The 15,593-nt window shown below is 37.8% G+C and overlaps 1 protein-coding gene across 1 annotated transcript; it reads right to left on the reverse strand.

Annotated features, from left to right (window-relative positions):
• Window positions 1-1,240: 1,240 nt before the first annotated feature.
• Window positions 1,241-15,156, reverse strand: SULT6B1 (sulfotransferase family 6B member 1). Its single transcript, XM_070429025.1, has 7 exons — window positions 14,958-15,156; window positions 13,846-13,958; window positions 12,346-12,435; window positions 8,922-9,048; window positions 6,764-6,858; window positions 4,430-4,586; window positions 1,241-1,666 (listed from the first exon to the last, which is right to left on the reverse strand). The coding sequence occupies exons 1-7, from the start codon at window positions 15,154-15,156 to the stop codon at window positions 1,536-1,538; spliced, it is 912 nt and encodes a 303-aa protein (XP_070285126.1). The 3' UTR covers window positions 1,241-1,535.
• Window positions 15,157-15,593: the final 437 nt, after the last annotated feature.

Here is a 15,593-nt window from a genome sequence, read left to right on the forward strand (position 1 = left end):
TATGTTGAGCCATCCTTGCATTCCTTAAATGAACCCCACTTGATTGTGGTGTATGATCCTTTCAATATATTGTTGAATTCGGTTTGCTAATATTTCATTGAGGATTTTGCATCTATGTTCAGTAGGGATCATTTTCTTTTCTTGTAGTGTCCTGTCTGGCTTTGGTATCAGGGTAATGTTGGCCTCGTAAAATTAGTTTGGAAGAGTTCTCTCCTCTTCTATCTTTGGAAAGATTTTGAGAAGGATTAGTGTTAATGTCTTAAGTGTTTGGCAGAATTCATGAGTAAAGCCACCTGGTCCTGGACTTTCTGTTGTTGGGAAGTTTTTGATTACTGATTCAATGTCTTTACTAGTAATTGGTCTGTTTAGATTTCCTTTTCCTTCATCATTCAGTATTGGTAGGTTGTATGTTTCTAGGAATTTTTTCATTTCTCCTAGGTTCTCTAATTTGTTGTATAATTGTTCTTAATTTCTTATGATGCTTAGTATTTCTTTGTTATCAGTTCTAATGTCTCCTCTTTGATTTGGATTTTGGTTTTTTTGTTTGGTTGTTTTTTTGCCTCTCAGTTTAGTCTGTAAATTTCTCCGTATGTGCAAACCATACCGCAATAAAGATTTTCCTTTTACAGTATATCTGTTTGCAAATGTGGGAGTTTCTCCAGAATTTATGCCTAGGTGTATAATTGCTGGATTGTAAGATATATGGCCATATAATTTACCAGATTGCTTTCCAAAATGTAAAAGGGTATACTTCTGTTCCTCCTCTCCCATCTTTTGTGCCATTGCTGTCATATATTTTCTTTTACATATATTATAAACTACAAAGTACATTTTTACTACTTTTGCTTTGAATAGATAATTATCTTTTAAAGAGCTTTTAAAGTGAGGAAAATAGCTCATATATATACTCACATATGTACCATTTCTGGTGCTCTTTATTCCTTGTGTAGATTGAAATTTCCAACTGGTATTGTGTTCCTTTTACCTATACCACTTTGTCGAATATTCCTTGTAGTGCACATGTTAGGGACTATTTTTCTCAGTTTTTAATATATAAAAGGTCTTTATTTTATCTTCATGTTAGATACATTTAAAAAAATGTTTTTATTGATTTCAGAGGGGAAGGGAGAAGGAGAGAGAGAGAGAGATAGAAACACCAATGAGAGAGACACATTGATTGGCTGTCTTCTGCACGTCAGAGGATCGAGCCTGCAACCCAGGCATGTGCCCTGGCCGGGAATCAAACCTCTTGGTCCACGGGACAATGCTCAATCTACTAAGCCACACCAGCCAGGCATATTAAATACATTTATTTAATATCCCTCTTTTAGCTAATTGGCCTTTTCTCAAAAAGTGAATAAACTTAAGTTTTTGCTGAAAAGCTTCAGCTGTTTTCATTATTGTTAACTTTGTGTTGTTTATCTCTACATGTTATTTGTAATTATTTGATTATTGGATCAATTTATTATGTAATTATTTAAATTCGGTTATTATTAAAGAAAATAAAACACTCAGGCTGGATGAACTGACCAGAATCAAGCTTGGCAATATGATTCATACTTCAACTTTGCTCCTAGGACAGTGCCTGCTAAGCACTCTTGGAATTTTTCATCCATTTCCTGGTTCTGAGTTGCATTGAACAGATTTTTCCAATCACCAACTTCACCTACAGCACACACAAAAAAAAGTAGACACAGACACCTGTTAGAATATTTTTTATTTTACCATTTTTCATTGTAGTGTTTCACTCTGAAATGTGAAAATGAACACATGAAAAAAATTAGACAGTCTTCAAAACAAATGTAGCCCTAGCTGGTTTGGCTCATTGGATAGAGTGTCAGCCTGTGGACTGGAAGGTCTCAGGTTCAATTCCAGTCAAGGGCACATGCTTGGGTTGTAGGCTCAATTCCCAGTGGGGGGTGTGCAGGAGGCAGCCAATCAATGACTCTCTCATTATTGATGTTTTTATCATTCTCCCTCTCCCTCTCCCTCCTTTCTCTCTGAAATCAATAAAATGTATATACTAGAGGCCCGGTGCACGAAATTCATGCACTGAGAGGAGGTCCCTCAGCCTGGCCTGCGCCCTCTCACAGTCTGGGACCCCTCGCTCCTTACCACTTGGCTCGCTGCTCCTTAGCGCTGCCGCAGAGGTGGGAGAGGCTCCAGCCACCACCACTGCACTTGCCACCTATGAGCCCAGCTTCAGGCTGAGCGGCTCTCCCCCTGTGGGAGTGCACTAACCACCAGGGGACAGCTCCTGTGTTGAGCATCTTCCCCCTGGTGGTCAATGCACATCATAGCAACCAGTTGTTTTGGTCGTTCCACCATAATGGTTGCATAGGCTTTCATTATATAGATTTTAAAAAACAAAACAAAATAAATGTAATTCCTTTTGTAAAATTAACAGTATACATTGGGACTTCTCCATCTGTGGTATAGTAGGTGACATACTCTTTTTTTAAAATCTTCACCTGAGGCTATTTTTTCCATTGCTTTTAGATAGAGTGAAAGAGTGGAAGTGGTGGGGAGGAGAGGGAAAGTTGAGGGGGTGGGAGAGAGAGAGAAACATCAATGTAAGAGAGACATCTCGATTGGTTGTCTCCTGCAGGCCCCCCAACTAGAGTCTGGAATGAACCTGCAACCCAGGTATGTGCCCTTGATTAGAAATCAAACCTGAAACCCTTCCCTGTATGGCCGACACTTTAACCACTGAGCAACACCAGCCAGGGCGGTGACTTGCTTTCTTGGCCTCAGTGATCTCCCATCTCCATCTCTCTCCCAACACTCGGAACCTAAAATTCTAGTTTCTTGAGAGCCAGTTTTTTCCTCTCTAAAGTATTTTAAATAGCTTAAATATCTTTGAGAAGTTAACATTTTACATCAAGTTTTGGTTAAGACCTCAGATACTGAAAATTTTGCAGAGAGTGATTATTTGCCTGGGATTAGGATATGTTTTTCTTATTTGCTTTTAAAAGTAAAGGAAGTTGCCCTGACCAGTTTGGTTCCATTGTTTGATCAGCAGCAGTTTGATCCCTGCAGGAGGCAGCCAATCATTGTTTCTCTCCCTCTCCCTTCCTTTCTCCCTAAACATCAATAAAAATAAGCAAAAAGTTTATATATATATATATATATATATATATATGAAGTTACTTCTTCCTTTAAAATCTTTTGATAATTTGGGTTGAAGTTAAAAGTTCCATGTTGCATAAGCCATTGAAATTTGTGCTCATAAAGAGGGTTTAAAGACGTAAGGGAATGCTTAGATATATGAAGGGAATAAAATAAAACACAAAACTGTTTACAAATGTCATCCACTATATAAACATCACAGAATAAAGTGGGAGAAATATGCCAAAATGTTAAACCTTCCTGGTGAGAGAAATAGGGATACTTTTTAATGCTTTTTCACATATTTCAGTGCTTTCTGAATTTTCTAAAAGAAATATTATTAAAAATCTTGGTATTGTGTTATTTGTTTTAGGATTTTTCTATTCTGAATGCTATTTGATTAACATGTATAGAAAGGTTGTATTTCCCCCCTCCTTAAAGCTAATAAGACTGAGCATAATAAAAATCAGGGCTATGGTCAGGAATGAAACTGAAATCAGTTTTACAATCAATGTTCCATTCACAGTGGATTTTAAAAATAGGCCTTCACTTGAAAAAGTGTAGTTGAGTTAAGCAGACCTAAGTTCAAATCCTGACTCCATCATGTATTAGTTTTTGTGACAATGACAAATTACTATCTCTGCACATGGTGCCCACATTGTAAAATTAAGGATGAATTTTTTTTTTTTTTTGCTATGAAATTTAGGCCCAGCAAGGTTCTAACGCATGATAGATGCCCAATAATTGATAGCTGTTGTGGTTATATGGGCTGCCTCTAAATCACATCACTCTCAATACATATGCAATAAAGTAAAACTGGCAATCCTTAAGCTATCCTATCATAAATTTCCACAAGCAATTAGAATACTATCATGAAATTCAGTAAAATCATCGGTGCCAGAGACAACGAGTTGCCTATCCAATACTCATTTTCTTCTTCTTCCTTATTAACAAGACCCTCATTTTAATTGGGTAATCGTGTGCCCACCTTAAAAATAAAATCACATTTCCCAGCCAACAAGTATAAGAAGTCACCGAGTGAGGCCTTTCCCTTTTCATTTTAATAAAATAATCCTTTAATTTTAATGTAATGGCGGAGCTCTCGTTGCTCCCTTGTCATCACACAAGGTGACGGGCAGAAAGGCGGAAGGAACTCAGTATCTAAGAGATACTGCGGTGCCGCCGGTCCCAGCTCTGAACTGCATCCAGCCTTCTTGTTGACGGGGAGGAAAAGAAAAACCTGTCTCATTTAAGATCAAGTCACAGGGATCCCCTGTTACGTACAAATGGACGGATGTCCTAGAAACCAATGCCACTTTACCTTTGCGGAACAGGAACGGGCCAACAGCCCCGTGCGTTTGCTGGGCCTTTGCTCGCATTGCCTGGAAGGTACTCTGAGCGGAGATAGTTTGAATCTGCTCCCCAGTGAGAGAGAATCCAAAGAACTCGGCAATTTGTTTTATTCCAGCGGCCAGATTCTAAAAAACAAAAATGTAAAAGATAACCTCCTTTCTATGGGAATCGTGCTGTGAGCAAAGACAGGTTTCTTAGACAGAATGGATTCATTAAGCCTGTTTAACTCAACTGTCTATCTCTCTACTTAGATTTGATACCTCTGTATAAATAGTCGAGATATCCTTAGAAGATATTCTGTATTGGTTTTACTTTATGGTTTTAATTTAGAATTCTTATTCCACTATTTAGGATATAAATAATGATAGTAAGTATTAATTAATATGTTAGAATTTTATCTATGATCATAGTCTTTTTTTTAATTTTGTTGTTAATCCTCACCCAAGGATATTTTTCCATTGATTTTTAGGGAGAATGGAAAAGAGAGGGAAATACAGAGAGAAACATCAGTGTGAGAGAAACACATCGATTGGCTGCCTCCTGCCAATCGTCCAACCAGGGCTTTGGTCAGGAAGGAGCCTGCAACCGAGGTACATGCCCTTGACCGGAATGGAACCTAGGACCCTTCAGTCTGCAAACTGATGCTCTATCCACTGAGCTATACCGGCCAGGGCTGATTCTTCTCTTCGTATAAACCTAGAAATAAACCGCTTCTCATCATCTCCACTGCTGCTTCTGGCCTGAGCCACCATCTTCCCGTGGCTGGACTCCTTCCTGCAGGAGCCGCCTCCTAGTTTTCCCTGTACTTTGCTCCTCTCCAGTCTGTTCTCACACACCAGCCAGAGTGATCCTATTAAAAACATGTCAACTTCGCCCTGACTGGTTTGGCTCAGTGGATAGAGTGTCGGCCTGCGGACGCAAGGGTCCCAGGTTCGATTCCGGTCAAGGGCATATACCTTGGTTGCGGGCACATCCCCAGTAAGGGGTGTGCAGGAGGCAGCTGATCCATGTTTCTCTCTCATCGATGTTTCTAACTCTCTATCCCTCTCCCTTCCTTTCTGTAAAAAATCAATAAAATAAATACAAAAAACAACAACAACATGTCAACTTCTACCACATATCTGCTGGATTCCTACAGTGGCTTTCTATTTCACGCAGAGTGAAAGCCGAAGTCATTTCAATGAACTGCCACGCCATTCCTCACACTCCACCCCACATGGGTGGTGTTCTCACTGGTTAGTGCCCCCTTGTTCACCTCTACTGACCCAGGCACATCTGCTTGCTTCCTGTCCCTTTATCAAACAGGAGCTCCTACCTCAGGGCCTTTGCTCCAGTCGATTCTCTCTGCCTGGGAAGCTCTGGCACCCAGTTACCCACATGGCTCACTCCTTCACTTTCTTCAGATCTTTGCTTAAATCCCATCCTTTCCATGAGGTTTCCCCCTGACCATCCTATTTTATCCTGGGATTTGTCTAGCGTCCCCATCTCCTATCCTCAGGCATTTCCAGTGTTTTCTTAGTCAGCTATGCCATTTCCTTTTTCTCACATATTTTACACATTTTTGTTTTTATTGTTTATTATTTATCACTCTGTCTTCTTGACTTCTCCAGGGAGAATGTCAGCTTCTCCAGGGCAGGGAAATTTGTCTGGTCTGCTCACTGATGTATCCCAAGGGCCTAGAACAGCCGTGGGCAAACTACGGCCCGCCGGCCGGATCCGGCCCGTTTGAAATGAATAAAACTAAAAAAAAAAAAAAAAAAGACTGTACCCTTTTACGTAATGATGTTTACTTTGAATTTATATTAGTTCACACAAACACTCCATCCATGCTTTTGTTCCGGCCCTCCGGTCCAGTTTAAGAACCCATTGTGGCCCTCGAGTCAAAAAGTTTGCCCACCCCTGGCCTAGAACCATGCTGAGCAATCACTCACTGTTTGTGAATAAACAATTAAAAATTACATGGAAAACATAAATCCAAAGTCGAATGCATGTACAATTAAATCTCAGTTAAGACCTACCTATTGTTTTTCTCATTCCTAATTTGAACCATCTATCATAAAAGGAAAATAAAGCAGCAACTGTTAGTTATAAATTGCTAAGCATTATTTTATTTATATTAAATAGTCAACCTAAGCACTTATGCGTTGTTTGTTTTCCCTAACAGTATACACATATCTGAAAATTCTTCTTTCTTTTTTATTGAATACAATATGTGTTCATACATCCAGACATTATATATAAGTGTTCCATGTTGTAGTTTATAATAAATCTTGCTTTAGAATATCAATAATCATAATCTCACCTCTTTCAGGTCCTCATATAATATGAACTTAACACTTTCATTATCAAGATGTTTGTTCCAATTAATTGCAAAGTCAAAATAGCTTCCCCAAGAAACTAAAAACACAAGAAAAAGAATATTTAAGGAATTTAAAATTATGGAGGTTAAAATATAAACTATCTATATTTGATTGAGCTCAAAGAAGATGTTTATAAGTTATATTAAATCCCTGTTCCAAAAGAACTGGCATAGCCAGTTCTTATTAGATATTTGTTCACTTTATCTTCATAAATAACAACACAATTAAGCAAGTTGTAAAATGGTTTGATAAAAACTGCAAGACATTCATGAATATTTAGGTGAATAAAATAATTCAGAAATAGTGATTGATACATGAAAACTGACAGAGATAATGCCAGAAAGAAATGATGCGACAGATATTATCTAGATCAGTATTGTCCAAAATTTAAATACACCTGTAATTTAAATTTTTCTAGTAGCCACATTAAAAAAAAAAGGAATAGGTGGAATTAATTTTAATATTTCATTTTATTTAACCCAGTATACGACAAAATAGTATTACTTCATCATGTAATGGACATAAACATTATTAATGAAACATTACATACTATTTTTGTATTTTAAGTCTTAGAAGCCAGAATACTAAGTTTTTATCAGAATCGCTTGATGTGTGTTTAGACTTCATAAAACATACAGTTGGAAAACTGAGCCACTACTAAAAGAAGCCATTAATTAATCTGCTACTTAATAGCTGTGTGACCTTTCTATGTCTCTATTTCTTTCTTCATTAAATGGTGATGATAATAGTATAATCCATAGAGGGGTCTTATGAGAATTAGAGTTAAATAACGTGTGTTAATGATAGCATGTAGTGCCTGGCAAGTAGTCACTGCTAAGTAAGTGGTAGCTATTTTATCTAATATTAATCACTAATATATAATAAGAGGTGGTGAATCCTAATCCAGGCCTTCTCATTACAAATCATACACATTTTCCAGTGTATTGAGCTGCCTCCATTAAGCTGAATTTTTAAGTTCACTAGGCAGAAACTCCCTCCAAGTTATTGCCACCATATCTCATCATAGTCCATCAAATAATTAGGCCAAAAGGATGGATAGGGCAACAAAAATCCCTAAAATAGAGTTCTCATGGTTGAATGCTCTCTTGTATTATTAATGGGGTAATGTTTCGGACTTGCCTTCACTACCTCCATCCAGTCTTAGTGAGTAGATACCAGACAAACCAAAGCTTTCTTAATGGTGCCTCATAAACATCTCCTGTGCACTTTCTGTTTCTGCAACATCCCAATCCCAATGTTTGATCTTTACTAAGGAGCCAGTGCTGTATCCAGTGTCCATGCATGTGGGATGGCATGGTATTGCTGGGCTGATCACCTTTAAAAGCAATCTTCTTAGAGGGACCTGGCAATGATTTCTCCTCAAGGCTCACCTGGCATTAGTTCTTCCTTCTACACTATGAAAACTCAACAGAGCCGCTACTAAAAGAAGACAGTAGTTAACCTGTGGAAGCAGAGTCACTGCCACTTACAAGCAGGAGGGCCAGTGGCAAGTGATTTAACTTTTTTGATTAGTTTCCTCATTCGTGCAATGGGACCAATACTGCCTTACTTATAGGTTGTTATGGTCTGAAATGAAATCCTGGATTTATAACATCTAGTTTAATACCTGGAGCATTAGTAGACACTTCTACAATTGTAGTTATCAATAACCAGAGTAAAACATCAACATGGTCTAACAAAAAATTCATTTCCTCTCTGGTAAACAAATACGTAAGTTGTGGTTACTCGGTGTCACGATTTTATCTATTTTTGCTTGTTATCATGTTAGACAGAAACTTAAGGGAAAGGAACTAGAAACACTTTTCTACATGACTCTGTTTTAAGCCTCTTTGTCCCATGTCTATATGGCCACTCAATACTCATAGTCAACATATAAATCGTCTACATTATTTTTAAGAACAGTAATGTACTGTTTGATACATAGAACTAGTGGGGCTATAAAATTTCATTTAAAAGTTATTTTTGGTTCCTGGATCCGCCTTAATCTCCTTTCTTTCTTTACCCTAAAACACATTTGAATTTTCGTATTTATGTGATCATCTGTCAAAGTAAGGAGAATTATTTTACCATCCGTCATACCTTGTCCTTTCATGAATTGTCTGAAGAATTCATCCCAAGAGCCATAGCTTGGAATATCAGGGACATCATTGTGGAAATGGAAAAAAGATACTGCAGTATCTTTAGGATTTCGAAATATCACCAGTATCTAGGGAGATAAAATTAAGTTAATTGGTTTAGGTCTATGTTTTGAACTTTGGAAAAGTGAAAGGGTGGGCAAAATCATGTGTCCTTTGTATGCTACATACTTTTGTTAATATGTAGAGAAAGAATAATAGTAAAAAATTGAGGACTTGGAGATGACAGATGGGGAAGTCTTGGGAGAGGGGAGAAAAGAAGAAAAAGAACATTGTTGTTGTAGGACAGTGATTCCCAAAGTGGGCGCTACCGCCCCCTGGTGGGCGCTGCAGCGATCCAGGGGGGCGGTGATGGCCACAGGTGCATTTGTTTTAACTTTTTTTGTATTACTTTCTATTCTGAGTTCAACAAATAGTTTCATAATTTCAAACTTCAATGTTTCTAATTTACACCTTTCTTTACTATATTTTACGGAAAAGGTAGAAACATTAATACATATATCTTTCTAATTGCTATTAAAATTTTAAAAAAATTAATTTCCAGGGGGCGCTGAGTAATATTTTTTCTGGAAAGGGGGCGGTAGGCCAAATAAGTTTGGGAACCACTGTTGTAGGAGAAGATTTTTGCTAATGAGTTAGACAGTAAAGAGGCATACACAGAAGATATAAAAAAGGAATAAAGAGCAAGCTCACAAGCACATGAGCTAAGAGGTTGAACCCTTAAGCAAAGTAAATATTAAGGAGAATGTTTAGAGTTTGGTGTCAGAAGATCAAAGAATGGCAGGCCCATTCTCCAGGGCCCAAGGTGTGATGAGTGATGTAGATGCAGCAGAACCTCTGACTTCCCATGTTATGCCTGTCTTCTCTGATGAGGAGTGAATTTGTTCTTTTGAATGAAAAGTGTGAAATGAACATTGTGAAGAGCACATTGAAACCCAAGAGAACCAAATGATTGCAGGAGAATATCTGGCTGCTCTGAGTGAATTTAGTTGGGCTTTCTGGCCTAACGAATTCCATTTCAAGAACTGAGGAAATTGAAGAATACAGCATTGAGCACTGTTAATGGCCACTGAGGAATCTGAGACAACACACAAAAGCTTCCGAGGACTAGAAATTGGAAGAAATCATTCCAGGTTCAGAAAGGAGGCAGGCATGGATTGGCAAACTGCAGATTTGTGAACCTGACTTCCGTCAGGAGGAATTTTTCCAGAATTGACTAAATAGATGATTTGAGATCACATACAAGAAGTAGACCACCAGGGGGCACCATGTGTTCTCACAAGTCCTTGTTGACGAACACCAAGCTTTCCTTAGACAGTTCTAAATTAGTAATTTGTTGCTAATTACTTCTTCTACAAAATGGAAGATTTTAAGCTGAAAGCAGAAGCCATTAAGTATATAGAACTCCTGTGAAAGGAGGCTAAATAATTAAGGTAAACATGCCTGGAGAGGTTTTGAGGCATTTCTCCTGTCCTGAACAGGCCATCATTTTAATGGTTGATTTAGGTAAAGATATAGAAGCTATACTTATCAGATTTGTAGATGACATGAAACTGAAGGGAATCAGGATCTCAAAACACCTTGTCAGTCTAAAGCAAGCATGTCAAATTCATGGCCTGTGGGCCACATGCCTCTTTTATTTGGCTCATGTTAGCTTTTGAGTTTGACATGCTTGGTCTAAAGAAATACAGGAGCCCTAACCGGTTTGGCTCAGTGGATAGAGCGTCAGCCTGCGGACTGAAGGGTCCCAGGTTCAATTCCGGTCAAGGGCATGTACCTTGGTTGCGGGCACATCCCCAGAAGGGAGCGTGTGGGAGGCAGCTGATTGATGTTTCTCTCTCATTGATGTTTCTAACTCTCTATCTCTCCCCCTTCCTCTGTGTAAAAAATCAATAAAATATATTTTAAAAAATAAAGAAATACAGGATACAATTGAATAGAGATAAATAAGCTGGGGTCTATATATTTCACCTACCCTTGCCCCCAATCCAAAGACAGCCAATTTTTGTCACTTGAGGGTGTTATATTTGGGGCTTTGGCTAACATTTATTAGTTTCCCTGGCTTGTAGCACTTTATAATTTTACAAAGCCATAAATTTGAACAGTGAAGGCCAGCTGGATGTGGACAAATCCCCAGCATCAACCACTTCCCTTGGCTCTTTCTTTTCTTTTCCCTTGGCCACTTCCCTTGTATTCCTGTGACAGTGAAGCTGTTTCTCTCCAAATCCAAATGTTTTATAAATCAGAATCCAGACAGCCACTTACTGGAATTCAAACACCTCGTGATGATTGGAGTAGATGACCTTTTTTGTGTGTTTGTTTTCTAAATATATTTTTATTGATTTCAGAGAGGAAGGGAGAAGAAGAGAGAGCTAGAAACATCAACAATGAGAGAGAATCATTGATCAGCTGCCTCCTGCATGCCCCCTACTGTGGATCGAGCCCACAACCCGGCCATGTGCCCTCAACCAGAATCGAACCTGAGACCCGTCAGTCCCCAAGCCAATGCTCTATCCACTGAGCAAAACTGGCTAGGGCGGAGTAGATGACCTTTAAGGTATTTTCCAATTCTAAGTTCCTAGGATCCTGTACCCTGGCTACAAGGCACTAATTTTAAGCCTGCACTTCCCTAGTGATTTCTTTCCTCCTCCATTATTTCCCCTCTTTCCTGTTACCATTGCAGTTATCTTAGCTGTTTCCCTCCTCCCACTTTCTTTGCTATTATTGCCCTATCCTCTCATTCCTATTTGTGGCATTCAAGAGTTTGAATCCTTATTTTGATTAATTCTCATCTTTGCTCCTGAGACAGAGAAAAGAGGCACCCAGAAATAAGGAATTGGGGAGAGTCAGGTGAAAACAAAAAAGGATTGGATAAAAACTAATAATTATGAGAATAGATCAATACTGTTTAATAAAACAAGTTTTTTTAAAAACAAAAAAGAGTAGCTAAAACACCTATAGTAATTTATGTATGACATGAAGTTTGCTATTCCACGTGAAATTCAGAAATAAAATCGTTTCAGACTTCAGGTAACTCACCAGATAGAACTAAAGGAACACTTTTTGCTTATTTTCTTAGGTTGTATTCTTTTGTTAAACACTAATTATCCTAGTGGGGTTCTGAAATCTCTTCACTATAAAACGGGTTTTAAAATATGTTTTATATCCTAGCAGAAAATTCCTTTGATTTATGCAACTACAACAGATATATCTGAGGAAAGAAACAACAAAAGAAATGCCCAAATCTTACATGTCATTTATTAAAAGTCTATGATGAGTAACAAATTCATCATATGGCTCAGAAAGCCAATAGCTATGCTATACATTAAAAACTTCACACTGAAATACCAGTCGGAAAGGACACTCACCTTGACTTTATTCTTGAAGATGGACCCAGGTAGTTTGTCATAATGGAGATGAGTTGCCAAAATCCTTGGCGATGGAAACTGTTTCATTCTCTTAAAAATATACACAACAAGGTGAAAGCGTGTGTGTGTGCATGTGTGTGTGTGTTTATGTGTATAGTGAATCACTCCTAAACTTAGTGAGTGTCTGATAGTAGTTTTAAGCATCACTATTGTGGTGTCTTCTCTTCCTCCTCTCTTTTTTTTTTTTTTTAACATGTCTATTTCCTTTGTGCGGATGAGGAGTGGAGAATCATAAATGAATAAATAGTTAAAATCCTCCTTTTGAACTTCCTTGTTGGATACTGCCTATCATTTTTTTAAACATTTACCTTTTCTCACAATCATACCAAATATTTTGTTCAAAAATGCTCATAATCCGCAATCCACTCTTTGCCTGAATTTGTATCTCTTCTACATTCAATGGTGCGGGTCCACGTGGTGACTGGGAGTCATAATACTTGATTTATAAAAATTGCACTTTTTAGTCTTAGATGTACTCTTAGGTTCATTTACAATAATCCTCTCAGGTAGATATTGTAACCCTCATTTTAGATATTAACCACAGGCTTTGAGGTTTTGAAGAATCACACAGGTGGTAATTTTCAGATTAAGTGAAAGAGTCCTTTTTCCACCATAAAGACATGTGAGAAATGGTAAAGTTCCTAAAAGGATTAGAAAAATATCCAAGGGGCAAATGGGAGGTAATTCTAACAAAACTAGATAAACATATAATAATATGTTCATGAAAATGTGATATAACCAAACAGTAAGCAATGTAAAAACTACATATAACTACGTCTCATTTCAGAAAATATATTTTAGAAAAGTTTTCTGTAAAGTGAATATCTTTTATGTGGAGTTCTATGCAAGTTGCAAAGAAAAATATTTTTGTTCTTACATATGATAAAATTACAAAAATACAAAAATGTTTTTAAAATTACCTGGAGGAAAAAAAAAACCACATTTCTGATAAGTTACAGATATTCAAAACCCAAATACCATACAGAGTTAAGACATTTTCCAGAAACCCTGGAGCTACAGCCATGTGTCTCACTCACCTTATAGAACATTTTTCATGTTAATTCAGATGCTCTGAAAAGACTCCCTTTTTACAGGGGAAGCTTTCCCTCTTTTTTTTTTTTTTTAATAAGCTGGCTATACTGTATAGACTAGGTTAACAACTCAAATCAGAAAACTTGGGTTCAAATCTTAGCCCTGCCATTTATTACCTCCTTGACCTTAAGCAAGTCTCTACAGTGTTCTCCTTTGTAATATGGTGATAAGGTTATTCTGTGATAAAATGAGATGATCCCTGAAAAGTGCTGGGGATATGGTAAGCACACAATAAGTTACAATAATTCTAAGTATTGTACATTCTGAACTCAAAACTAAAAGATCCCCCAACAGAAGAAATCTTTCTTTAATAATTTGCTATAAGTGTAAAGGCTGTTTTATACTAACCTGATATTTTTCTGGGTCCCCACATTCAAGAATTGGGAATTCTGGATATTCATACTTTTTTTTAGAATCAGCAAATATTAATTCACCAATGATGTGAAGAATCCAATTTGAACCTGAAAGAAAAATCAGACAATCAAAGTTCACTAAAGAGGCTTGATATAGTAAAGGCATGTTACGTCAGCATATCCATCATAAAAAGTAAGATCAACCACCATTCCCCGATGTGTACAGTTGGTTCTTCTGTGTTTAAAATAACCTGGGCTGTGGCAAGAAACAAAGGTTTGTGGAAAACAGTATTTACTTACATTAATATAAAATTCAACTTTTTTTCTCTACATTAATATCAAATTCAACCTATTACTCAGATTTCTCCTTTAACATGAGACAGTATTTCTTTTCTAATTATAACATGTTCATTATAGCAAAATTGTATGCTGTGGCAATGATTGCTTTTATAATCATATGTTATTTTATCTTACATTAATGAATATTTTCAATAGGAGTATATAACTTTGATTTTATAAAATCCCAGCATCAGTTAAGAGAAAGAAAAATGTTAAATGAGTGACGTTGGCTTTAATAAACAGAGATAAAATTATGGTTAAAAGAATCAAAAGTAGGTGGTGTAAAATAAGATAATTTGGATTCTTAATGTCTTATTGTCCACCGATGGACAACCATTATAAAGCTGGTTTGAGGAACTGGAGGATTGATGCTTGGTCCTGAAAAAGAACCATTACATGGAAATCATTACCTAAATTATGGACACGGCCATGGTTTTTCTTCAGTCAAAAATCAGGATGAAAATCTCTACTACAGTCAGTGCTCCATGGCAACCAGACTTTCCTGCGTTCGTGTTTCTGTTTCCGGCCCCTCTGTGCATCTCTCTCCTTCTACACCCACCAGCCATCACGTCCATTTCACACACACACCTCCCTCCTCAGATCCTGTGGTTTCCAAATCTAGCAGTTTTAGTTACTGACTTGGCAACCTGTGCTCTGACCCCTCTTGGTCCTCACTGATTTCTGGCTGGCTTCCTCCCCACCTTTGCCTTGCACCCTGCCCTACCCACGCACTATGTCATGACAAAGTGAACACGAGCTGCTATTTACCACACTTTGGATAAGATGCTAGCAGGATGTCATCCCTTCTGGCTTCAAAGGTGTCCAAGGCTTGGAAGGTTTCTGAGGTGCACATGGTGACGGGGTAAGGAATCCCCTGATGGGTGAAAAACAAGCGAGAAAGTGCAGTTTCTTTAGATTTTTCCAAAGCTTCATCAATGTAGTCAATAAATTTTGACTTATCGGCCATGCTGGGTCCCTATGAATGAACCTGCGCTATAGGGGCAGTGATAGCTTTTAATGGAGCTGCTCCGGAGGCGGAATAAACGGCTCCTCCCATTCACATGAGAAGGAAGTCATTTAATTCTCATCCAACACCCCTCCCCCAGCCTTTTGAATACCCACCTCTGACAAAAGGCAAACCCCAGGTGCAAAATAGCTGAGGATCAGAGAATATTAGACCAAGGGTTGATTATATTACCATTATAGGCAACTTCCACAATGAAGGTAAGAATGGAATCTGTTAATAGACAATAATATATATTAAATATCTAACAAGTAATTATTTAATTGAATCAGGTATACAGTTTTCTTATTAGCAAAAAGCAATTCGTGGAATGAAACCTGTCTTCCTCTCCCCATCCTCTTCCTCTCCTGAACCTGAGACCCATCAGTCTGCAGGCCAAT

The sequence above is a fragment of the Myotis yumanensis genome, unplaced genomic scaffold (genome assembly GCF_028538775.1).
Source record: "Myotis yumanensis isolate MYYU_CA2020_CCGP unplaced genomic scaffold, mMyoYum1.0.hap1 SCAF_11, whole genome shotgun sequence".
Lineage (NCBI taxonomy): Eukaryota > Metazoa > Chordata > Mammalia > Chiroptera > Vespertilionidae > Myotis > Myotis yumanensis.

Bases quoted from the DNA above. Each gene is read 5' to 3' on its own strand.
- SULT6B1 (XM_070429025.1), bottom strand. From the start codon at position 15,156: ATGGCCGATAAGTCAAAATTTATTGACTACATTGATGAAGCTTTGGAA. The intron at 13,959-14,957 runs GTAAATAGCAGC...TTTTTCTTTCAG, and splicing joins AGCATCTTATCCAAAGTGTG to GTTCAAATTGGATTCTTCAC. The intron at 9,049-12,345 runs GTGAGTGTCCTT...TTATCTCCCTAG, and splicing joins TCTTCAAGAATAAAGTCAAG to ATACTGGTGATATTTCGAAA.